Genomic DNA, 25,708 nt, shown 5'->3' on the forward strand with positions numbered 1-25,708 from the left:
TAAAGGTTTATTTATTTATGCATATAAGAGCTGGGGTACAGGCCAGAGAGGTGGGGGGCGGTGAGAGGATTCACCAGAGACAGAGTAGGGAACTGAACAGGCAGATCTACTGAAATACATTGCTGAGGGGAGCAGCAAGCGAGTCAGGAGAGGTCTGCCATGCCACGTGGGTATCTCCCTGGCCAGGGATCGAACTCGTGCTGCAGTGGCTGCTGATAGCTTCATAGTGTTGAGACGTAACCATGCGTGCCACCAGGGAGGACTGTCAACTAGTTGTTTAACACCCTTTATCAACTTACCATATTTATTGGCTTTCCCCCTCCTCCTGCCCACTAGAACATAAGCGGCATTAGTATAAGGAATTTGTTTAACTCATTCACCCCATTTCAGTTTCTGGCCCACAACACACACTCAATTAGCTGAACAAAGGAACAAATGAATGACTGACTTCATTACAATCAAGCACATTCCAGTAACGAGAGATACATAGATGGTGAACTACAAGCACACACTCCAAAAGTACATAACCGTTTTTCAGAATAAGCATCTTGAAGGATTATTCACATCACAACTCCTCTCCAACCAGTGGCTCATGCACTTTACAATGTGTGACTCTCTTGCTATGTACATATGTTAGGGCAGAGCCTATGCCCATTACAATCACAAAAGCATTTAAGGGTAAGCCACTGTTCTGTATGAAAGACATACAGTTACACCGTAGGGATGATTACCTGGTTGGCTGTACTGATCTTCATAAGCATCCAGCCAGTAAAACTGAAACACCTGTTCCTCATCTGCCCCTTTAACCAGTGGGAGGTGATTGGAATCCACCTGAACTTCCTGGGCTGAAAAACTGCTGGCATCTTCCTGATCAATATCCCAACAAGAGACATCTGGGAGAAAATCTCCTCTGCAAAAGACGTTTTTAAAAACCTTTCAAAATCCCACAGAATAATTGTAGCTCTACTTGCCAGAAAAGTCATAAAGTGCTCTTACGAGTAGGACGTGCTCCCTTGCCCAGGATCCGCCTCGTGTTTCAACCCCTCTGCTGGCTCACTCTCTTGGTTCCAAGTCTTGGTAGCCACAGGCTCCACGTCCACCTCCTCAGCTTCCATGGGCTCATCAAAGTCACCATCTTCAAAATCCATTGCCCCCGACTCCTTGTCATCTGTACACAAAGCCGGCACAGGCTCCCCTGAAGGCATCACACGTGCCCATCATGGCCTGTGGCCATGGAGCACATGGAGGCTGCGGGAACAGCCTATCCCTTTCCCACATTCATCGGCATTTCTCTTCAATGGCCAAATTAGATGTTTTTAACTTTTACTGCTATGAATTCAAATCTTTCACACTTCATCTTGCTATCACAATACCTTCACAAGCACCTCCTCTTCTTCATTCACAAGGCCTCCATTTTCAACAGCAATTTAAACTGCTCAGCAACCACCCTCGCACTTCTGCCTAATATCAGACTTACCAGAAGATTCAGCACGTTTAAGAGGAACGGCAGTTAATGGAGGCTCCATTCTTGAGACAGGGGAAGCAGTTTTTCCTGAAGGAACTGCCTGTAAATGTTTTTTAATGTTTAGTCAGACCTGCATACTAAAAATGTACAACTGTCCTACCCTGACCAGAGATAATGACAGCTCCCATTTATAAAATGCTTTTGTGTATTATTAATATAACAGCTTCAATTATTTTACTGTTACCTAGGTTTACAAAAAAATACTTGTTTCCAGGAGGAAAATTATTGCATTTAGCACAGTTGTAATACCTATAATAAACACATACTAGTTACTACAAAATTTACTATGAAAAACACAGGCATATGCTATTTTTGAAATGCATGAAACTATATAATGAAACGGGAGTCTTAATCTAAAACAAAAACCAACCACAAATTCAAAGGTATTTCCTTCACACAGAAAAGCAACAAAACAATTTTTCAGCAGTAATATAAATCAAGATTGAAGGAACTTCCACACATTTTACCTTGGGGGTTTGCACAGAGAAAGGATTCAGTGAGGTTCCCATGGACCTTTTTTTCTTCGGTATCAGTACAGGTAGTGGAGTTACATGAGGTGTCTAAAAGAAAGGGCAAGACAGACATTCGCTGCCATACGTGGTTTACCAAAAGATAAAAAGAGGACATTTCTTCACCCATGGACGTCCAATAAGCAAAGCATCTTTTTCTTTTCCTGCTCCCCCCACAAAGCTATGTTCATGCACTGCAGTTACTATAGCAACAATTCTACAGACTCACTAGAAAACCAGGATATTGAATCCAACCCACACCAAATTTTCTTTTTAAAACTTAATATACTTTCTCTTACCCTTCCAGAATATTACATTTTAAAACTGTTAAGCTAGAAGCACATGGTGTTGGTGTTACTCATTTTAATCAAGGGTCACTCTGAAAGCAGCACACCTCTACACAAGTTTAGTCCTTATGTGAAACAGCCAAATTGCAAACTCCCAGTGCAACCGAGCCTGTCTGAGTTCTATCAGGGACAGTTCATTAACTCTTCTTTCACCCCCACTAGGAATTCAAGATGAAGATTTTCACGCCTGATTGTGCAGATCGACAGGCTTCAATCTATTTAGGGAACATACACTACAGCATGTGAGCAAAAGCAGTGTGCATTGCCAGTACCGATTTGTATTTTGTGTGTGTGTGTGTATGCACTCTTACACTTGTAACAGGCCCCAAGAAGCACTATCTACATAATTACATAGTTTATAACAGCTGGAAACTACTCACCTAAAATAGTCAGAAAAAAATAATTTAATGGGGTGGAGGGGGTGTTGTCATTGCATTTTTTAAAATATTTTTTTTAAGATTTATTTATTTTTATACAAGAACCGGGGTACAGGCCAGATGCGCCGGAGGGTGAGAGAATTCACCAGAGACAGAGCGGGGAACAGAACAGGCAGACTGACGAAATACACTGTTGAGGGGAGCAGTGGGGGAGACAGGAGAGGTCTGCTTCACCATGTGGGATTCTCGCCAGGGGGCCGGAATGAAACCCGTGATGCAGAGGCTGCGGACAGCTTCACATTGCGGCACTCAACAGTCTGCACCATCAGGGAGGCCCTGCATTTTTTTTTTAACTCTAGCCATAGTCTGTTTTGTGTAATCACCAAATTGTTTTGCAGTCTATGTCCCCATATATTTTACAACACCTAGAGATTCACTTACCTCAGTGTTCAGATCCTGTAGAATGTCACCTAGCAGATCATCCTTGGACAAGTCTACAGCTTTCTAGAAATTATAAAGGGAAGTAGAATGAGAAAGCCCCGCATTTCACATTTTCACCTAGACCATATGTGTGTGAAGGAAGAATCTAGCCAGTCAGCCCTTGACTCTTCATTCTTCACTGAGTGCTCATCGACAATTCACAGACCTTAACAACCGGCTGTGTAGATATAACTCCTCAACTAGAGCTCCCATTCTCTACTTTCATTTTGATTCCATGATCCTCCTGCTAATGACTGAAATTAAACACACTGACAGTTCAGCTTTTCTGTTCAATTTTGTTTTCTGGCTCCCAAGTTCCATTCACCTTACTATACGAGTAACTTAGTGACTGAAATTGGGAAAATACCCATAAATCTGAGCTCACGTATACTGCACACTGTTATCTATATAATCAAATTCTCTTCACAAAGAAAAAGACAAAATATAAGAAAACCATGAAACTCACATCTGCGGTTTTCTTCCCAGCACTAGCAATGAACATTGACTTGATATTGTTTGGTTTTGTCACTGCAGCCTTTTTTACACTCCTCTTGTCTTTGTTGCGTACTTTATCACCTTTTCCTATTGAAATATAAATTTAGAAATGTGCACCAGCAAAAATGGAAACAGAATTAAAACCTAGTCACCTGCCCTCTGTGTATGAGAGTTTGAGAAGAAAAACACAACTCTAAATACAAAAATACCGTATTTTTATAGAAGGTACATATGACAGAATCTTTAAAACAAGTTGAATTCAGGAAAAGGTAACTAAATGCTATTACAAAAACTGATGAAATGCCAATTAAATATGAGGATGAATTATTAAGTATGATTATTTAATTGCTGTTGTTAGTGTAAAAAGAAAGCTTTCAAAGCTATTAAAGGCTTTTTAGCCAAGATATAGAAACAACCTACATGTCCATCAATGAATGAATGAAGAAATTGTGGGGGGGGGGAATATTACTCAACCATAAAAAAGAATGAAATGCTGCCCTTTGCAGCAGCATGGATGGACCTTGAGGGCATTATGCTAAGTGTAATAAGACAGATAAAGACAAATGCAGTATGATCTCTTACATGTGGAATCAATATAAAAGAAACAAAGAAAAAAACCAAAGCTCATCAATAGACAAGACTGGTGGTTTGCCAGAGGTGAGTAGTGGGAGAAATAAGTGACAAGGAACAAATGGTAAAAAGAAAAAATGGGAAAGTACAATGGAAATTGCACAATATTAAAAATGGAATGTTAATAGTACACATTACAACTATATATAGCTGAAGAAGCAATTCATGGGTAATTTTTAGTCTTAAAAATAAAAACTGAGGGCCTCCCCGGTGGCACAGCGGTTGAGCGCTGGGTTGCGAAGCTGCCCGCAGCCTCTGCGGCGCCGGTTCGATCCCCAGCTGCTCCCCGGCCACCGGAGGAGGGTCCCACATGGCGCGCAGACCTCTCCTGCTGCCCGCTGCTCCCCTCAGCAGTGTACTTCGGTCTTTCTGCCTGCTCTGCTTTCCGCTCTGGCTCTGGTGAATTCTCTCACCCTCCCACGCTTCTGACTGTACCCAGTGCATGTATGAACAAACAAACAAACAAATAAATAAATGAATAAAAATACATGCCTCTTTTAAAAATAAATAAATAAAAGCTGAAAATTCAGGAATGAAAAATTCAGGAGCAGAATAACAACGCAACAGAATGAAGAAACAACAGATTATCAAACTTGAAAGCTTGTTCCCTGAAAAGACAAATTTCTGGAATGAAAAAATAAAAAAAAACCCGCTATCAGACACATAGTAATAAAACTGCAAAACATCAAAAACAGTGGCTTAGAGAGGAAAAACTGATAATCCAACAAAGAACAAAATTAGACTGATAGTGTAAGTGCCAAGAGCAAAATAGAAGCCACAAGAGAGGAAGCAATGTATTTAAGCTGCTGAAGGAAAATAAATATCCATCTGAAGTTATATACCCAGCAGAACTGTTTTCCAATGAGGTGACCGACACATAGACAATATAGACAACTCTGATGAAAACTGAGTTTATCACCAACATCCTTACTAAAGGAATTTCTAAAAGATAAACTTCAATAAGATGAAAAACAACTTCAAAAGGAAGAATCAAAGTACAAAGAAAAGTGATGAATCAAAACTACTGTAAGACTAGAGCAAAATGGCTGAGCAACAACTACAAGAAATACGGAGGGTAAGGTGAATGGAGTAAAAGCATGGGAAGGGAATAGACATGAACTTTGAAATAAATTTAAAATTTTTAATTCAAACAATTACCAAAAATTACAGAATAAATTATTGGTACATGCAACAATCTGGATGGATATCAAGGCTACTGTGTTCAGTGTAAAGTCAACCTCAAAATCTTACATACTACATAATTCTACTTACATAACAGCATCCTTAAAGTGACAAAAATATAGAACTAGTAAACAGTAGTAGTTTCCAAAGGACAGGAATGAAGTAGGTTGTGTTAAAATAAGATGATAGCACAAGAGAACATCTTCTAACAATATGTGTACATTATGTGTGATAAAATGCTACATAAATGGTATGTGGGATCAAATTGCATAGAACTACACATACAAACACAAAATGCACACGAAAAGTGAACAAGATCTGTAGTCTAGTTAACAGTGTTATATTGGTTCAATTTCCTTATTTTGATATTACACTTGAGTTATTACCAAATAAATAAGACAAAAATTTTAAGTTTTTATAACCAAAGAAATTAAAAGATCGAGATCATCTGGAACCAGAGAATTAGTATAAAAGACGGGATTTGACAGGGAACCTGAACAATGAAGAAATGAGATTACTAGTTATATTATGTAGCATCCTAATTTCCATTTTAAGAACAGTAACTAGACACATGCAATATGTGGTAGCAACACTAAAAGGCAGAAACCAACTTGTGTCCTATGTTTTCTTTTATGGCCATGTGTAAACCACCTATGAACTTTACTAATACTGTCAATTTTATTCTCGCTTTCTCCTTCAACCCAGATGAATCAACCTCAAAGAGACCTACAATGAACAGATAAGAAATAGTGTGGTAGTGGCACAGGAATACACAGACCAGATGAAATAAGACAGAATGCAGAAAAAGAACCAATTACTTAAGGAAAGTTAACATAAAATAAAGGTGGCATCTCATATCACTGAGGGAAATTTTTTTTTAAAAAAAGTACATTTTTAAAGTTATAAAGAAGATAACCAGGGGCCTCCCCGATGGCGCAGCGGTTGAGCGTTGGGTTGCGAAGCTGCCTGCAGCCTCTGCAGCGCTGGTTCAATCCCCGGCTGCTCCCCGGCCACAGGAGGAGGGTCCCACATGGCGCGCAGACCTCTCCTGGCGCCCGCTACTCCCCTCAGCAGCGTACTTCGGTCCTTCTGCCTGCTCTGCTCCCCACTCTGGCTCTGGTGAATTCTCTCACCCTCCCGTGCTTCTGACTGTACCCAGTGCTTGTATAAATAAATAAATAAATAAATAAATCTTTTTTTAAAAAGTATCTATAGAAAATTTTTTTTGGTATGAAAGAAGAAAACAATAATTCCACTCACTGGCATAAGAACTAAAAACAGGTGCTTCAAACAAAAAAATTTTTTTAAAGATTTTATTTTTATTTATACAAGAATTGGGGTACAGTCCAGAGACGCAGGAGGGTGAGAGAATTCACCAGAGACAGAGAGAGGAACAGAACAGGAAGACGACCGAAAACACTGCTGAGGGGAGCAGCGGTTGTGACAGGAGAGGTCTGTCATGCCATGTAGGTATCTCCCTGGACAGCTGGGAATCGAACCCGTGCTGCAGAGGCTGTGGACAGCTTCACAGCACTGCGCTCAACCCACTGTGCACCAGGGAGGCCCCAAACAAAAATTTGTACATGAATGTCCAGGGTAGCCAAAAAATGAAAACAACTCATATGTTCATCAATTGATGAATGAACAAACAAAATGTGGTCTATCCACATAATGGAATATTATTCAGATATAAAAATGAAGTGCTAACACATGCCACCACATAAATGAACATTGAAAACACTATGCTAAATGAAAGACAGACACCAATGGTCACATATTGTATGACTGCACACATATGAAGTATTCAAAACAGGCAAACTCAGAGACAGAAAGCAGATTAGTAGTTGACAGTATTAGGGAAAAGAAGACTGGGAGATGACCTTTTAATTGGTATAAGTTTCCATTTGGGGTGATAAATGTTCTAGAATTAGATAACTGCCATGGTTGCAAACACTGTTAATGTACTTAACATCACTAATAATAAATTTTACGGTGTGTATTTTACTACCAAAAAAAGGCATTTTTCATGTGCCTATGACTGTGAAAAGGTCTGTAGGACATTTGTGAAAAAAACAAACCATTTTTGATTGAACTCATTTTGAACAGTTTGGAAACAAAGTATAAATAATGGTCAAAATGTTTAGAATACAAAATTCAAGTTCTATCACAGAGCACCGGAAGAGAAAATGAACAGAAGTTTACACAGCAAGGAAGATTTCTTAAGGGGGCTTTAATGAATACTGCCTGCACTGTAAAAATTTTGTTTAAAACCATCAACTTTATTTTTTTTTAAAGATTTATTTATTTATTTATACAAGCACTAGGTACAGTCAGAAGCATGGGAGGGTGAGAGAATTCACCAGAACCAGAGCGGGGAGCAGAGCAGGCAGAAAGACCGAAGTACACTGCTGAGGGGAGCAGCGGGCAGCAGGAGAGGTCTGCGCGCCATGTGGGACCCGCCTCCGGTGGCCGGGGAGCAGCCGGGGATCGAACCGGTGCTGCAGAGGCTACAGGCAGCTTCGCAACCCAGCGCTCAACCGCTGTGCCACCAGCGAGGCCCAAAACCATCAGCTTTAAATGAGTATTTTTAAAAGAAGAGACAGGGTCAGTAATAAATACTGAAAGCATTAGATGAAAACTGGTGGGGAAATATACACCTGGTCTCAAGTTATCAACCCACAAGGGCATTAATTACAACAGAGGAAAAGCAGCTTTACAAGGAAGAGCCCTGAAAAACATCTCAGCCAAAAGATCAAACTTAGTATCACCAATAATTGGGCAAACGGACATTATGTGTCCCTGAGGGGACACATTCTCATCTACATTGTACTTTTACCAAAAATTTTAACATGACTTTAAACACTAATAAGCAATCAAGCAAATCCCAGAACAAGGGACATTCAACAAAGCGACCAACCTGGTCCCTATAAAAATGGTGATGGTCATAAGAGACCAAAATTGGGTTGTAGGGGGAGGTAAGGAGGAAGTAAGACTGAAGAAGACAGGAAAACAAAAGTGGACTCTGCCTTTCTTCAAAAAACTATAAAAAACATTACCAGGCTGGCGCAATGGGTTAAGACTCAACCTATGAAGCTAACCGCAGCCACTGCAGCAAGAGTTCAATCCCCGGCCAGGGAGCTACCCACATGGCACAGCAGACCTCTCCTGACTCGCCCACTGATCCCCTCAGCAGTGTATTTTAGCCAATCTGCCTGTTCTGCTCCCCACTCTGTCTCTGGTGAATCATCTCACCTCCCACACCTCTGGCCTGTACTCCAGTTCTTGTATGCATAAATAAATAAATCTTAAAAAATAAAACAACATTACCAGGCTAACGGCAGAAATCTTAATATGGACAATATATTAGATAGAGAGTATCTTTTTTTTTTTAAAGATTTATTTATGCATACAAGAGCTGGGGTACAGGCCAGAGATGAGGGGGGTGAGAGGAGTCACCAGAGACAGAGTGGGGAGCAGAACAGGCAGACTGAAATACACTGTTGAGGGGAGCAGCAGGCAAGACAGGAGAGGTCTGCTGCGCCATGTGGGTTACTCCCTGGCCGACTGGGTATTGAACTCGTGCTGCAGAGGCTGCAGGTGTGCCTCACAATGCGGTGCTCAACCTCTTGCGCCACCAGGGAGGCCCTAGATAGACAGTATCTTGAGAAAGGAAATTTAGTTAAGTAGACAAGTGTCCTTGTCCTTAGGTCATTGCTGAAGCACACAAAGGTGAAGTGTCATGGTGTCTAAAAAACAGCCTCTGTGTATGTGGTGGGAGAAGAGGAAGAGGGAAAAAGAAAACAGATGTTATAAAATGCTAACAGTTTAAAAAGGGCAAGATGGCACAGATTTTAGGCTTTGTGGTCACACCTCTCACTCACATAGTTGCATGTTCTTCACTTTTTTCTTTAAAAAAACACAGCACACACCAAAAAAACCCTTTTAAAATATAATAACCATTCTTAGCTCAAGGGCCACATAAATAGAGGCATGATTGCTTTCTGGGGTAATGGGAATGAGAGTGATTGTGGTGATGCTGACTATATGGAACACTGTTGAAATACGCACTTTACATGGCAGAATTGTAAGGCCTATGAATTTTATCTCAGTAACACTTTAAAAAAAAAAACCATCCATAAGTGGGCCATAGTTGGTGACCCATAATATACCACGTGGTGTTCAGTCCAAACTAAACCATAAAAAAAAATACTGAAGAGAATCTTCCCTTCTCATTTTACAGGAGCTAAATCACAGGCTTGTTTACTCAAAAAAAAAAAATTTCTGCCATTGATCTATAGCTAAGAAAATCTTGACACATTCATTCATATCATCTTCAATTTCAATTAAACAAAGCAAGTTGATTAAGTTCTAAACCTTGTTATTGTACTATACTATTACCAAAGAGTTAAAATTCTAAGTACATCACTTCAGGAGAAATTAAAAGCCATTACTTGTTGTAGCCCTCAAAATCAGCAAGTCTAAATGACTATATAGACTGAAATTTTCAAAATAAGTAAAAGGTCAAACTCTTTAGCTAACAGAGACATGAAACTTCCATTTCCTGGTGTTGGTTTTGCTTTATACATTTAATTTTCTACAATACTATGCTTCTCTCAACTTCAAAACATATTTTACACCTAAAAACAATTTGGTAGGTCCTATGTCAAAGTACAAAGTCATCTCAAATGTCAGATAATCCTTCAAATCTCAAAACAGCACTCTCTGGAAGACAAAATGTAGGTACCTTTCTCAAGGGCATCATCTTCAAGGTCATCATCAAAAATTTCTCGGCCATCCTCCACATAGCCGATACCATCTGCAAGAACAAAATATAACATTGGGATCAACTTTCTAAAAGTGACCAATAATATTTTAGCCATGACACTAAAAACCTTTTATACCCACTCAGATGTTCTCCTGACCTCTGCCATTTTTAAGTGTAGCAGAATTCTTTTCAGATGCCATATCAAGTGAAACACAGCATCCACAAGGTAGTCTGAGTCAAAACCGAAAGATATACATTATACCTACCTGGATGAGCTGGGGAAATAATTTGACCCACAGAATCAAGGTTTGACAGAACAGAAGCTTTACAACAGTTTTACTCTACAACAGTTTTACTCTACAATCTCTACTCTACAGATTAAAAGTGAAAGAATCAAGATCACCAGCAGCCCAGAAAAGCACTTCAGTCTATGAGGGAGAACTGGCAATACAGCCGAATCCAATTACAGAAGCAGAAACATACAGTCATGGGCACCATCTATACCCTCTCCCTGTGGCCAGCATTCACATACCCCATAAGCAGGGTCCAGCAAGTTTCCCACAAGGGGTGAGAGACATGAGGCCAAGCCTGTGCACAGGGCTTTCCACTGCCCAAGTTACTCTTCACCAGTATAGACTTGCAGAACCCTCATGGCCATTCTGGGAGGCAGGTAGTTTTCTTGTCCCCACATTACACATACCCCAAAGGGACATGACCCCTTTGATTTCGTAGAGAATTTATATGATATTCTGAGGTATATACTGGAGTCTCCCAAAAAACTTTCTATTGTTCGCTCCTGCACTCTCAAGGAAGGTTTTGAGGAATATCCAAACCAAAGGTATGACCTCAAAAGGACTTTGCAACTGACAGGGCAAATCTGCAACTCCATCCCATGAGAATTGCTGTCAAGCAACTAGCACAGTGCCTGGCAGGCGATCTCTCCCCACATACCATCATCCACAATCCAGTCATCATCCTGGCGTGCCTGTACCAGCTTCGAATACTGTTCTTCATCAACTTCTTCATAAACGCTTGTGAAGTCCTCAACCTGCCATCACACGAGTTTGAGAAAGCTTTAGATGGAGTGAAAGTGTTAAACAATTCTGATGAAAATTGTCAAACTAAAATTGGAATGGCAGCCTGAAGGAGTAGCTGCAACCAAATCATGAGTTCTGACATTCAACACCACTACAGGGTTTTCCTTAAATAGACATCAATTAACTTAGTATTCCTTTTAGGTGGGTGTTAACATAAGATATTAAATGATTCCATTAGCATAATACACTTGTCACACCATCAATTACTCATCTACTTCATAAAAAAACAAACTGAATTATAGCCAATTCCTCATTAGCTGCTTTGGGGATTATTCACTTGTAATTTCTAGACTAGTTTCTCCTATCTGTAGCAAACCTGTAAGGCATGCCACCTTCCTCTCCACCAGCTGATGTTGGCCTGCAAACAGACAATTTTAATAACTATTCAACCAACCACATAATTCAAAATGAAAATCTCCTCTACCTACTCCCCTAAAAGAGCAGCAAACACACACACTATCCATTCTATAGGCACACTAGAATGGTTTCTGAGGGAGCCCTGTTTGCTCTATCACTGATCCCTTTCATTCTCAGGTTGAGACTGCACAGACTTAAATGGTGAAGGGTCATGCAGAGTCACAAGTCTTCCTATCACAGGTCTGCCTGACTGCCAGAGAGCTGGACACCAAGACCAAGTGCCAGGAATTGAGCCGACTTCCTCAGCATGGTTAAAGCAACAAGTGGAGGGCCTCCCCAGTGGCGCAGCGGTTGAGCGCTGGGTTGCGAAGCTGCCCGCGGCCTCTGCGGCGCAGGTTTGATCCCCGGCTGCTCCCCGGCCACCGGAGGAGGGTCCCACATGGTGCGCAGACCTCTCCTGCCGCCCACTGCTCCCCTCAGCAGTGTATTTCAGTCAATCTGCCTGTTCTGCTCCCCAATCTGTCTCTGGTGAATCCTCTCACCCCGCCACCCCCCCCCCAACCTCTGGCCTGTACCTCAGCTCTTGTATGCATAAATAAAAATAAATCTTAAAAAAAAAATTCCCACTTTCTCTAGAGTTCTGCCCTTTCAGTGGAGGGAAAAGGAAAAGACTAACTACCCCTGAAGAGCCAAGACTCTAAGAAAAGCACCGGGCCACAGAGCCTGGGAGCCTGACTGGGCATTGCTGATTGGATTCCTGCCACACCTACTAGGCTCATAATAATTACAGGATTAGGCTTAGTTTTCACCTCCCATTTAATCTACTCTATGGGGATCACTGGCAAATATTGATTTGGCCCATTACCATTTGCTAACAGGAAACTACCTACTCCACCAAATTGAGTTTTGGCAAGCCAAATACAAACTAGTCTAATGACTATTACTATACTGACCAATTTTCTTTTGGAAGAGCGGGGAGAAGAAATCGTTCGGTAAAGTCTATTAGGCATGCTTTGTCCCTTGTTGAAGCAACTTGCTTATATACTATCAAAAAGACACCAGAAAACTATTTTAAAAAATCATTTTGAGTAAAAAGTCATTTTTTACTCTATCTCTAAAAACATTGCTACTGCTCAGCATGAATTCTTAGAGCCATACAATTAACTAACATCAGTGTTTAAAGGGAAATCAGTCACACTGTGTCAACATCTGCAGTACTGCACAGAACAGCCATTATAGAAGTACCTGCATTAAAATGCTTTAATCCTGCACTACTGTAATCCTTTTAGCAATGTTATGATCTAGTTGACTCATTTAACTTGAATGAATGGTGCCATGTGACACAATTCCTCTTGTATTTGCTTAGCTCTCCAATACAAGAGGCCACAGTTAAACAGGTATATTCTGAAGCCAGACTGAGTTCAAGTCAAGGCTCTGCCACTGTGACCTCAGTTAGCTTATCTTTGAAATGCTTTAATCATAGTATCTAACTTGATATGGTTATTGGAAGGATTCAATAAACGCACATATTTGTAAAAGCACATAGGAAAGTGTTAGCTAAGGGCCTCCCTGGTGGCAGAAGGGGTTCAGACGCAACCTATGAAGCTGTCCACAGCCTCAGCCTCTGCAACACAAGTTTGATACCCCGGCCTGCCAGGGAGCAATCCATATGGTGCGGCAGACCTCTCCTGACTCACCCGCTGCTCCCCTCCGCAGTGTATTTCAGTTAGTCTGCCTGTTCTGCTCCCCACTCTGTCTCTGGTGAATCCTCTCACACCCCCCACACACACCTCTGGCCTGTACCCCAGCTCTTGTATGTATAAATAAATAAATCTTTAAAAAAAAGTGTTAGCTAAAAAGTATATTAGTTGTGTGTTTTTTTTTTTCAAGTATTATCTAATCCCACCCTATAGAAGCCCTGAGGCAGTTACAATACTCAGGGGGCAGTTGCAGGTGAAGCCAGACATGGTACCACTCCATGGGTAGGAATGCGCTGTTCTACCTACAGGCCAGAAACCATGGGCATCAGCCTCACAGGCAGGCCACAGAAGTAAGGTCTGAGTCTCCACTGTTGTTGCCAGTGCAAATGAGACTGGGAAGAACAACTCTCTCCAAGGAGAAGTAATGCTTAACTATACTGATGGATACCTTAACGGTACAGTAAAAGTATCTGTAAGTTCACCCAACAAGGCCAAGAGTCTTACCAGAAATGTAGTAAGCTTGATATGGAAAACAAAAAGCTATTTTCTCCATAATCTATAAATCTACCTCATGCCCATACATATTCAATATTTAGAAAGTATGGCAACCAGCTCGAAATACCTGTGTATTTCTCATCAGTAACAGAAGACTACCTGCAGGGTATGAATGAGAAGAGACACAGGAGAAGAAAACAGAAAAATGGTTACTTACTTCATATTTATACTTCTCACCAGCTTTAGCCTTTTTCAGTCTTTCAAGAGCTTCCTGACGCCCTTTCTTTGATTTCTTTTCTCGCCTGGATCGAGAAGCTAAAAAACTCCCTGAATCTGAAACAGATGGGGAAAAAGCCAAATTTACACGAGATGTTATGAAGCTGTCTTCCCTCAAAAACAAAGAAAGTTTCCAGCCAATAGTAATACACAATTTTAATGTTATACAAATGGTACTTTTTTATAACGTAAATAATTCAGGGAGCTCATGGATGAATGTTACAGCTCCTGTGACTTCAGCAATTTGCTCTAACGGCCATTTTAACCAACTAAAGCAACTATTTTTTTCCTCCAAAAAGAAAAAAATTCCAAATTCAACTGTTAGCCCTGGGGGAGAAGGAAGATCAGGTGTTAGTCCATAACCTTTGCAGGAAAAAGGACAGATAAATTACAAAAGGCCAATTCATTTGTATGCGTATTCTATTAACCAACGTCTGAAAGGTTGTTAGAAGTATCTGCCCTTTGCCAAGAGACACTCTTGAGACACAAAAATCAGAAAGAGGGCCTCCTTATGACACAACCTATGAAGGGCCTCCCCTGGTGGTGCAGGCGGTTGAGTGCAGCGCTGGTTCGATCCCGGCTGGCTGGCGAGGGTCCCACATGGTGGGGTGGACCTCTCCTGTCTCACCCGCTGCTCCCCTCAGCAGTGTATTTCGTCAGTCTGCCTGTTCTGTTCCCCGCTCTATCTCTGATGAATCCTCTTACCATCCCATGCATCTGGTCTGTACCCTGGTTCTTGTATAAATAAATAAATCTTTTTTGGAAAAAAAAGACACAACCTATGAAGCTGTCCACAGCCTATGCAGCACGAGTTCGAGCCCCAGCCAGGGAGTTACCACCCACATGGCGCAGCAGACCTCTCCTGCTCACCCACTGCTCCCTTCAGCAGTGTATTTCAGTCAATCTGCCTGTTCTGTTCCCCACTCTGTCTCTGGTGACTCCTCTTACCCCCCACACCTCTGGCCTGTACCTCAGTTCTTATATGCATAAATAAATATTTAAAAAAAAAACAGAAAGATATGGTTCTTGTATTCACAGGACTTACAATCTAACATGGGGGGGGCGGGTAAGTAGCAACTAGCTTTAAAACAATCTTTAAAAGTAGATCCACCTGCTCTCTCTGGGCGTTCACCTAGCTTATGGCGACATGGCCAAACGAACAAGAAGGTGGGGATCGTCGGAAAATATGGGACCCATTATGGTGCCTCCCTTAGGAAAATGGTGAAGAAGACTGAAATCAGCCAGCACACCAAGTACACTTGCTCCTTCTGTGGCCAAACCAAGATGAAGAGGCTCACTGTGGGGATCCGGCACTGTGGTTCCTGCATGAAAACGGTGGCTGGTGGTGCCTGGACCTACAACACTACTTCTGCCGTCACAGTAAAGTCTGCCATCAGAAGACTAAAGGAATTGAAAGACCAGTAGAAATTAACAATTTGGACCATTGCCAACAAATAATAAATGGGTTAATTTATGTAACAGAATTGTTTGGATTTGTTAATGTTCTGACATGCATTAATTTTGTTTCTCAAGCAAGTCTCAAAGACTTTACCAATTGAAATACTTTAATTTTTATTAGACCGGTATACTGAGGTGGGGTTATAGTCCAGTACTTTTTTTCAGTGGTAGAATGATATATGAATAAAAATCTTATAGCTTTGGGGGGAAAAAAAAGTAGATCCACCTGTTCTGTTCCACACTCTGTCTCTGGTGAATCCTCTCACCAACATTCCCCCGCCCCCCGCACCTCTCTGACCTACATCCCAGCTCTTGTATGCATAAATAAAATAAATCTTTAAAATAAATAAATAAAAATAATACATACCCTAACAGAGGTTCAGATCAAGTGTCTGAAATTTCAAAGGAGGAATAAATTGGGGAAGGGAGAATTTAACACATTGTTCAGAGGAGATTCTTCATTCCAACACTAATTTCAAGGTCTCACTCAAGTTAGTTATGGTATTTTAGATTAAAATTACAAAAATTAAAATGTTTTATCAAAAAATACTTAGGGTCTCAGTGCTCATTCAGTTTTTTAATTACTGATCTTTTTGGTGATTATAAAATCACACACACACTGACAATATTTCATCCACAAAATTAAGACTGTACATATACATACCAGCTGATAAATGACCAAGTCAAGCAAGACAGAGCTGCCTGCCAGCCATGATTTTAGGCTCAGCACAATTACCATCTATGGCGTAGAAACTGAGTATTTTATTGTATTTGATGCTAATTACTTTATAAAAAGGAACAGGCACAGAAAAGAAGAACTATTGATAAGAGGCATCCTGAAAGCTCCAACCCCACTGGAATGTTCATAACAACATTAAGCTGTTTGACTAAGTGTCTGACTAAAATAGAAGATGCAATTTAAAGAACATGTACCAAATGCCGGCAATAAACTTGAAAACTCTATCTTAAAGGTGAAGCATAATTAGAGACTTATTTTTTTCTAGCTTTCTGGAAATGGAATCTCTCTTTATAACATCTCAGTCTATTGTCTGACTTTTACATTTGACTTTTAAATCCGTTTTCAGAAAGACATTAAGCAAAAATTAAGACGTGCAGGTACTTAATGATGACAGCCACAAAATCTTGGGTGTCACTCAAATGATTCAAAACATCAAGGATAGGCCTACAACTTCAAGGTTTCAGATGACTGAACATGACCAGTGAGAGTGAAAAGTTGGCCTCGGCATCTCCCTTAGACCCCCGTGAGTACTCACATAGATTATCGCGACCCAATCTTCAGGTCTTCCAATGGACTTACTCCACAGGCAGCAAGACGCCCCTCTCCAGTACATAGGGCAGTTTCAAATAAGGCAGAGTTGCCTGTCCTCAAAGGGCTCACAGGCAAAGAAAGCAAAGGGACCGGAGGTGCACGCACCATCACATAAACTCGGTGCCCCAATAAGAAGTCACAGGCCCTCCCTGGTGGCGCAAGGAGTTAAGCACCGCACTATGAAGCAATTCACTACCTCTGCAGCACGAGTTCGATCCCCGGCCAGCAGGGAGCTACCCACATGGCGAGGCAGACCTCTCCTGTCTCGCCCGCTGCTCCCCTCAGCAGTGTGTTTTGGACAGTCTGCCTGTTCTATTCCCCACTCTGTCTCTGGTGAGTCCTCTCACCCCCCGCATCTCAGGCCTATACCCCAGCTCTTGTATGCATAAATAAATAAATCTTTAAAAGGGGGGGCACAAACAGAGGAAAAGACACGAGTCAAATTACACAGGGTTGAACATGAGCGGTGTAGTAAACAGAAAGTCAGTGTGGAAAGTAAGTTCGACTTAGTGTAGAGTGAAGGAGAGTAGTGAGATTAGGGAGAAGCAGCAGCACATGCTGGCTCTGCCACTTACAGGGTGAGGAGACCAGCAGTTAGCCTCTCAGAGCTGCAATGACCCACTGTCTTGTCAGCTGCCCAGCATCTGAACATGTTTGTGAAAGTCCTGCCTCGATGGGATGCAGAACCTTTGTCCCGCTACAGGAGCTGAAAAGCAGATGTTCTACCCAGACACCCTTGCGGCCAGGACATAGACATACAAAACAGGCTCTACCAATTAGGAACACCTGCTCAGACTTGACAGCTGAAGCCAGCGCCAGAAGCCAAAGAGATGGGCTAAAGAAGATTCCAGAGTAGCAACAGCTGCAGAACTGAGTATCAGGGCCAACAGTGCCAGCAATATCCCAAGATACAAGCCTAACAGCAAGCCCTAGGTCCTCGCTGGCAATGACCTCCCCACTGGACCAGTTTTGTGGGACAATTTTAATTACTATTCCTGGAATGGCTGGCCAATCCACCTGGAGTTTCTATGAAACACAGTATCCATCTACTGAATTATTTTTCTGTTTAAATCGGTTATAGTCTGCCATTCGCAGCAACATGGATGAACTAGAAGGAATTATGCTCAGTGAAATAAGCCAGAAGGAAAAAGAAAAATATCGGATGGTTTCACTTAGAGCAGGAATATAGGGAACCAAATAAGACATCAGTGTAAAAAAATATTAACATTACAAAACACAGCAAAGCAAAAACGGACAATTATAAACCAGAGACTTCCTGCAGGGGAGGAGGAGGGAGAGGGACCAGAGGGAGGGAGGGAGGGAGGAGCACAGGGGACTGAGGTGATGGTGCACGGGTGCCTTGGTGAAGGAAACTCTATGGGGACTACACCTGAGTGGGTGGGGGGAAGCAAGGATTGTTTAAAAATGAACAATGATGTAAAAAATAAAAAATAATAATTAAAAATAAAATAAATCCGTTATAGTCGTTCCTGTAACTTCCACGTATGTAGTCTGACTAACACAGAGCCTCAAGGTCCTTATTTGTGAAATGGGGAAAATCATGTCTGCCTCATAAAGTTGTTAAGGATTATATGAAGATGCTTGGCTTACTTCATACTGAGCAATACTGGAGAAGCTCATTTAATGTTTGTGTGTATCTATTCAAGCAAAGTAGTCACACGGTAATCCCCATACACACCTAGCAATACCGTCGTCTAGCTTCTAGAAAGCAAAAATAAAGCAGAACACTTTTCTTAGGGAAACCTGAACATAACACTGCATATAATTAGATGTTTACCATCCCAACCCCATGAAGACAAAAACCATGTCCAGCCTACCTACCATCATACCATCAGAGCCTGGCAAATGCATATGCCTAGTAGGTACATAATGAATATTTGTTGAATGGAGAAATAAATGAACCACTCTACCTGCTTTTTTAAAATCATTAAACTCTCTGATGCCTTTTCATATATAATAACAGCTAGTTATAGACCTTTCAACTTTTCACTGCCATTGTCAAGGTACCCCAGCTTCTAATACTTAAGGAAAAAAAGGCCTAGATTTTCCTTTGTGGAAAATGTCTTCAACGCTGCACATAGGTAAGTTGGCCAAAAAAAAAGTAATAATAATTAGCATTTTTTTTAAATCCAGTTAAAAAGCTTAAATATTGGTTCAAAATTACCATCTGGATACCCCCATTCTCCCCAAAAGCAGACAGACACTACTCTCCAACGGTCTTTCAGGTAACAATCTTTCCGCCTGCTACAAAGGAAAAATTCCAGTCACAAGTTCCCAGCAACTACTTAATCAACACCATGACTTAAGAGGGGATTCAAGATTGCACAGCATCCTAAGAGTGATTTCTTGATGTTCACAGATGACGTACAGTTTTTAGGGTGAAGAAAGGGCTTGGTGGCAAATCACTGATGGAGGGCTGCAAAGACGGTTCACCTACTCACTTCCTACATCCCATTTGTAATCCAGGGTAGTCGACTCTCCAAAATAAATTGTCTTAAAAAACGACAAGCTAGAACAAATTGACATCTGTGATTCACAACTAGGTGAATGCAAAGGAAGCTGATTAGGAAGCAAGGTCTCATTAATGGTGATGAATTTGAGTGACAGGAGATGGGACGCCAGCGCTAAGAACGTGAAGCATCTGATTTTAAGTTAGAAGTTCAGTGCAGTTAAGTCACGCTTTAGTTGAACACTGTTCAAAAATCAGAAATCAGAGCCATTTGCATTTCTTGTATTCTATTTTTGGAAATAAAAGATAACCACTGAAAACTGAGTGATATATAAGGCATCCGAAACGCTGAACGGATGCATTTAAGAAGCTTCACCAGAGATGACTAGGTCGTGACCACCATTTCCTAAGCAGCACTTTAAGAACTTTCCAGAGAATTTGAAAAATTGTTAATGCATAAAGTAGAAACCCATTACCTATAAAGACAAAACGTATTTGTATCTGGTGGCGATACTTAGAGCTTTCTTTCCTGCTTAGGTACAATGCACATATACCAATTTTCCTGGAAGTTTCTATAAAGGGGAGGGTGTGCATCCGTTCAGTATCCAGCGGATACGTAGGGCTGGAGTAATGAAGCACTTTCGGCCAGGACTGAGCCTCACCAGGGACAGTCTCGACGAAGGTGAGCCCAGCACGTGTGGGGCGACTCACCAGAAGAAATAAAAAGACAGGCTAGGACGGAGACCCTCTGAGGCAGAGGGGCGACGTCTCCCAAACAAAAAGCCCGCAGAGGGGTTTCTCGCGCTGGCCAAGAGCAAATGGCCCGGTTCGAAAATTAGTCCCAGCCGCAGACTACCGAGGTCCGCGCCCCACAGACCCGCGAGGCGACCCGGGCGCACGTCTCCCGACGGAAAAACAAGAGGCTCCCCCTCAAGACCCCACCACCCACAGTTAAGCCCCGGTCCCCGCACTGCCAACCGGGCACCCCAGGCGCGGGGCTATCCCTCACCGCTCTCCCCCAGCTCGCAGTCGTCACCGTGCACCGGCGCCATGGTCCTCAAGTCTCCCGATTACGCGCCAACCAGCCCGAAACTGGCGCGGGGGCCGAGACGGGCGCCAGCCTATGAGCCAATCAGAGGCTTCGCCGGCTGCTGACTTCCGCCCGGAAGGCCACTGACGTGCCGCGCCGCGCTGCGCCCCGCCCCCGGCCCTACCCGCGGGCGCGCGTTTGGCGCCCTGTTATGACCCCCGAGGGAAAAGCTTCAGCTGGGCGGGGGAGGGAGGAGGAGAGCGGGAAGAAGAGGCGGTCGGGCCCTGGAAAGGAGAGGCTGGCAGGCTCTCTGCGCAGGCGCACTCATGCTGATGGGAAAAGACCCGGGTGCTTTAGAGTAAGGGTTCTCTGGTTCTGAGAACTGATTTTCTGGGGAAAAAAGGCGGGCGGGCGACTGGGAGGGCGTGGTGGGACCGATTCTCCTGGTGCGTGGGAAAGCGACTGCCTCCTGCCGCGCGCTCTGAGTTCTGCCAGATACTTTGCTTCTCAGAGTGTGAACGCAGTAGTAGCCTTGTGATAGAACTAACGCCATGCCACCACTTAAAGGTCTATGCACCATCTTAACCACATGACCCCACAGATAAAGAGCAATCAAACGCCTCCTGATGTGATGGGTTTAGAGAAAGAATCACCACCTTTATAGTCTTGCAAAAAATGTTTAACCTGAATCAAACCAAGAAGACCCAATCAGATGTATTCAAAGCCTACGCAAATCTATGAAACATCGTATCTGGACGCCAGCAAAGTGTCAATGTTATGACGGACAGCAAAAGCATTAGATTCTTGTGTATGGTACGATGCATGCAATGTATGCACCTCATTTCTTTTTCCAAATAGGTACAACATTTTTATTAAGTAATGCCTACCACTCATTTGTAATATTTTTCCGACATTTTTGCCAACATACTTGTTGATCCCTTCCTTGTGTGACAATTGTATTATCATTTTCTCTAAAGAGAATATAAAAGTAATTCAGTCTGTCCTCTAGTGTGGTTGATCAATGTTTCTTAATTTCTGATTGTTTAGAAATTTTTCTTTCTGCTTCATAACGATTTATTTAATATGTTCAGATGTAATCCACATGTTGTGATACCTAACACGCAGGAATTCGCACTTAAGATACGCTCGCTGTTAAAGTACTAGTGCAGATCTATGCCTACGCTTTCCCTTTAAAAGCTGTGTTAGAGGTAGCCTGGACACAAGATGCTGTAGAACAGCCAGATCTTCAGTGCCACCAGAAAGGTCCTTGGGTAGTCCCATCTCAGGGCTGTCCTGGCTCTGGGCCTGTCACTGTGCCAACCCACTGGGGCCTGTACAATGGGAGCCTCCTGGTGTTTGGTGAGCCCTTTCATGAACCAGTGACAATTCTGGGACTGAGGCTAATCAAATCAACTCACACTGAGAAAGACATTTTGGCTTAATTGTGGACTCCACATCACTTCTAAAGCAAGAATGGGGGCCTCCCTGGTGGTGCAAGGGTTTAAAATGCAGCACTATGAAGCAATCCACAGCCAATGCAGTTTGATCCAAGGCCAGGGAGGTGGCCCACATGCACAGCAGACCTCTCCTGTTTCCCCTGCCCACTGCTCCCCTCAGCAGTGTGTTTTGGCACATCTGCCTATTCTGCTCCCCACTCTGTCTCTGGTGAATCCTCTCACCTCTGGCAACTCTGGTCTATATCCCAGCTCTTGTATGCATAAATAAATCTTAAAAAAAAAAAAAACAATAAAGCAAGCATGGATGACTCCCAGAAAATCAGGGATCACAGAGATAAGCTAAACGGACCTAATGGAGTAACGATTCAGCTATTTTGCTAACAGGTATGAGATGAAGTAGAGTGATTAATGGCTAATTCTAACATGTCTCCCTACCCTGTACTTCAATTTTATTGGGCTAGAAAACCACATCATACAAAATGATTATTTTCCCTGAGAGGAATTAAGAACAAAGATGTCTGATTCTCTTCTTTTCCCTTGCATTTTTCATTTTCTAATGAATAAATGCTGTAAGATTCCAGAAAAACCAATGGCAATTTAAATGTATGTCATCCGTGTGAACATACATTGTGCCCGATGTGGTTTAATCTTGGAGACCAGAGCGAGAAGCACTGAGTCTAGAAGCTATCTCTTTGAGTGACTTGAATCCTAACCCTGCAAGCCATAGTGACTGCCAGACAGAAAATTCTATTTTCTTAAAATGACCATGAAATTTAATTAGCAAACCATAAGAAGAAACAGAGACATCAGCGTGTATATTTTAACTAGCGAGCACTAATTAAACCAAGACTGTAGAATGAAAATTAATCATCTTGGAGTGCTATTTTATGTAGAATTAATTTTAGCCATTCAGGCCAATGCATCTGAATCCTTTTCTCAGACCCATTAGTGCATAATGCTCTTAGTCCTGCTCTGTTAGAGAACAAAGTTAGATTCATTCTCCAAAGAAACTCAACATGAATTATTGACCAGTGGGCAAATCCTTTGTGATAACTGAACCTTGGCTCACAGCATAAATATCCAATGTCATGGTGAATAAAACCTGCCCCCAAAGATAAATAGCTGTACTAATGCTTCAGAACCTTCTAAAACCAGCAACATGAACTAACACTTGGGAATAGAAAACTAGAATTTATCTGAGAAGTATTAAAGGCATTGGAGCAAAGTTAATAAAGAATTATGAGTTAGAATACTGATCATAGAGTCAGTCAATAGTGAGATTTAGCAGAGGAACACTGCATTAGGTTCTCTTAATTTACAGATGACCTGTGCTCTATAAAATTTAGAGCAGTGGACCTCCCTGGTGGCGCAGGGGTTAAAAGTCAGTGCTATCAAGCTACCGCCAGCCACTGCAGCATGAGTTTGATCCCCAGCCCACCAGGGAACAACCCACAGGAAGCAGCAGACCTCTCCTGCCTCACCGGTTGCTCCCCTCAGCAGTGTATTGCAGCTGATCTGCCTGTTCTGCTCCCCACTCTCTCTGGTGAATCCTCTCACCCTCTGAACCTCTGGCCTAGATGCCAGTTCTTGTATGCATAAATAAATCAATCTTAAAAAAAATTTTAGAGGGCCTCCCTGGTGGCAAAAGTCGTTAAGTCAGCACTATCAAGCTATCAGCAGCCGCTTCTCCAGGAGTTTGATCCCCTGCCAGGGAGCTGACCCCAGAGGTCTGCAGCAGACCTCTCCTATCTCACCTGCTATTCCCCTCAGTAGTGTTTTGCAGTAGATCTGCCTGTTCTGTTCCCCTCTCTGTTTCTGGTGAATCCTCTCACCACCCACACCTCTGGCCTATACCACACTTCTTGTATGCATAAATAAAAAATAAATCTTTTTTAAAATGTGCATGCATAGTAAACAATCTTTAAAGTTTCCCACAGGAGAGAAAAAGGAACTCTTCTGCACTGTTGGTGGGAGTGCAAACTGGTCCAACCACTATGGAGAGCTGTGTGGAGATTTCTGGACCTACTAAACATAGAGCTTCCACAGGATCCAGCAATTCCACTCCTAGGTATTTACCCAAAGAACACAGAAACATCAATTCCAAAGAACACCTGCACCCCTATGTTTATAGCAGCACTATTTACAATAGCTAAGCTTTGGAAACAGCCCAAATGCCCAAAAATAGATGACTGGATCAAGAAGATGTGGTACATATATACCATGGAATATTACTCAGCATTCAAAAAAGATAAACACATGCAATTTGCAGCAACATGGATGGCGCTGGAAGGGATCATGCTCAGTGAAATAAGCCAAAAAGAAAAAGAAAAATACCGGATGGTCTCACTCATAGCAGGAATCTAGAATACTTAAATAAGGGACCAGGAAAATGAATAACTATAGAAGTGAAAATCAAAATCAACAAAAACTATGAACCAGACACCTTTTTGGGGGGGGGGGGGGGGGGGGGAGGGGGAGGGATTGGGGTCAGAGTGGGGGGATTGCAAATGTATGAGGAATATAAAAATAAAATTTATTAAAAAAAATAAAATAAAGTTTCCCACAGGAGAATAATTTCTCTTAGTGATAATAATAATTACCTAGAACACAGAAAAGAATCATCAATCACTAAACAGGACTTGATCTTTTGATATTAAATAGATGGACAAGATTTAAATAGCATTAGAAATAATGAAAAGCTTTCAACGTTAGCATAACATTTTTGTTGCCTCAATATTTTTAAATCCACAAAAGATCACAAAAATCAAAGTAACGAATTGTGAACAATTAAGCTTGAAAAACATAAACAGAACCATTACATGTTCTTGTATAAATGAAGATTTATTTATTTATACAAGAACCATCACATGTCCATAAAAGTGGAAATTCAAACAAGGATCTGTCTACACATTTTTCATGCAACATTCTTTGTTCTCGGGAACTTCATACATCATCAAACTCAGAATAAATGAAGCCAAGAACATTTCTGATTATTGCCAAGAATAGCTTTAGAATTCCCAAATATCTTGTTGCTATTGTTTTAGGCTAGTAAAAAGAATTTGTTCTATTTCTTAAATTCTACAAGTTCTCTTGAAGAATAATTTTGCTGGATAAGTAACTCTAGGCTGACAATTAATTTTCTTTCAATACTTTGGTGTTTTTTACTCCACTTTCCCTCTTGCTCTAGTGGTTTCTGATGAGAAGCCCACTTTTACTTGTAATGCTTTTTTTAAAAAAAGCATTTATTTATGCATACAAGAACTGGGGTATAAGCCAGAGGTGGGGGAGTGAGAGGCTTCACCAGAGACAGAGTGGGGAGCAGAACAGGCAGACTAACTGAAATACACTGCTGAGGGGAGCAGAGGGCAAGTCAGGAGAGGTCTCCTGTGCCATGTGGGTTGCTGCAACTTGTGCTGCAGTGGTTGGTAGCTTGATAGCGCTCTGTTTAACCCCTGCACCACCAGGGAGGTCCTACTTGTAATGCTTATCCTCGTTCTTCTTTTTTTTTTAAAGATTTATTTATTTATACAAGAACCGGGGTACAGGCCAGATGCGCAGGAGGGTGAGAGGATTCACCAGAGACAGAGCGGGAAATAGAACAGACAGACTCACGAAATACACTGCTGAGGGGAGCAGCAGGTGAGACAGGAGAGGTCGGCTTCACCAAGTGGGATTCTCGCTGGGATCAAACCCCCCTGCAGAGGCTGCAAACAGCCTCACAGTGCAGT

The 25,708-nt window shown here is 41.9% G+C and overlaps 2 protein-coding genes across 2 annotated transcripts in view; one reads left to right on the forward strand and one right to left on the reverse strand.

Annotated features, from left to right (window-relative positions):
- POLA1 (DNA polymerase alpha 1, catalytic subunit) overlaps positions 1-20,599 on the reverse strand; it is a 268,514-nt gene extending 247,915 nt beyond the window's left edge. The window contains exons 1-10 of the mRNA XM_037512589.2: positions 20,503-20,599; positions 14,177-14,292; positions 11,262-11,358; positions 10,290-10,361; positions 3,705-3,820; positions 3,200-3,262; positions 1,993-2,085; positions 1,478-1,565; positions 997-1,168; positions 732-910 (exon numbers count right to left, since the gene is read on the reverse strand). Coding sequence (XP_037368486.1) covers positions 732-910; positions 997-1,168; positions 1,478-1,565; positions 1,993-2,085; positions 3,200-3,262; positions 3,705-3,820; positions 10,290-10,361; positions 11,262-11,358; positions 14,177-14,292; positions 20,503-20,545 — 1,039 coding nt within the window. The 5' untranslated portion in view covers positions 20,546-20,599. The remainder of the gene's footprint in view (positions 1-731; positions 911-996; positions 1,169-1,477; positions 1,566-1,992; positions 2,086-3,199; positions 3,263-3,704; positions 3,821-10,289; positions 10,362-11,261; positions 11,359-14,176; positions 14,293-20,502) is intronic.
- LOC119246264 (60S ribosomal protein L37a-like) lies at positions 15,402-15,660 on the forward strand. The gene has a single exon (XM_037512588.2). The coding sequence runs from the start codon at positions 15,454-15,456 to the stop codon at positions 15,658-15,660; it is 207 nt and encodes a 68-aa protein (XP_037368485.1). The 5' UTR covers positions 15,402-15,453.
- Positions 20,600-25,708: the final 5,109 nt, after the last annotated feature.

This window comes from Talpa occidentalis, unplaced genomic scaffold, assembly GCF_014898055.3.
Source record: "Talpa occidentalis isolate TD23 unplaced genomic scaffold, MPIMG_talOcc4v2.1 talOcc4.15, whole genome shotgun sequence".
In the NCBI taxonomy this organism is placed as follows: domain Eukaryota; kingdom Metazoa; phylum Chordata; class Mammalia; order Eulipotyphla; family Talpidae; genus Talpa; species Talpa occidentalis.

Bases quoted from the DNA above. Each gene is read 5' to 3' on its own strand.
- LOC119246264 (XM_037512588.2), top strand. From the start codon at position 15,454: ATGGTGAAGAAGACTGAAATCAGCCAGCACACCAAGTACACTTGCTCC.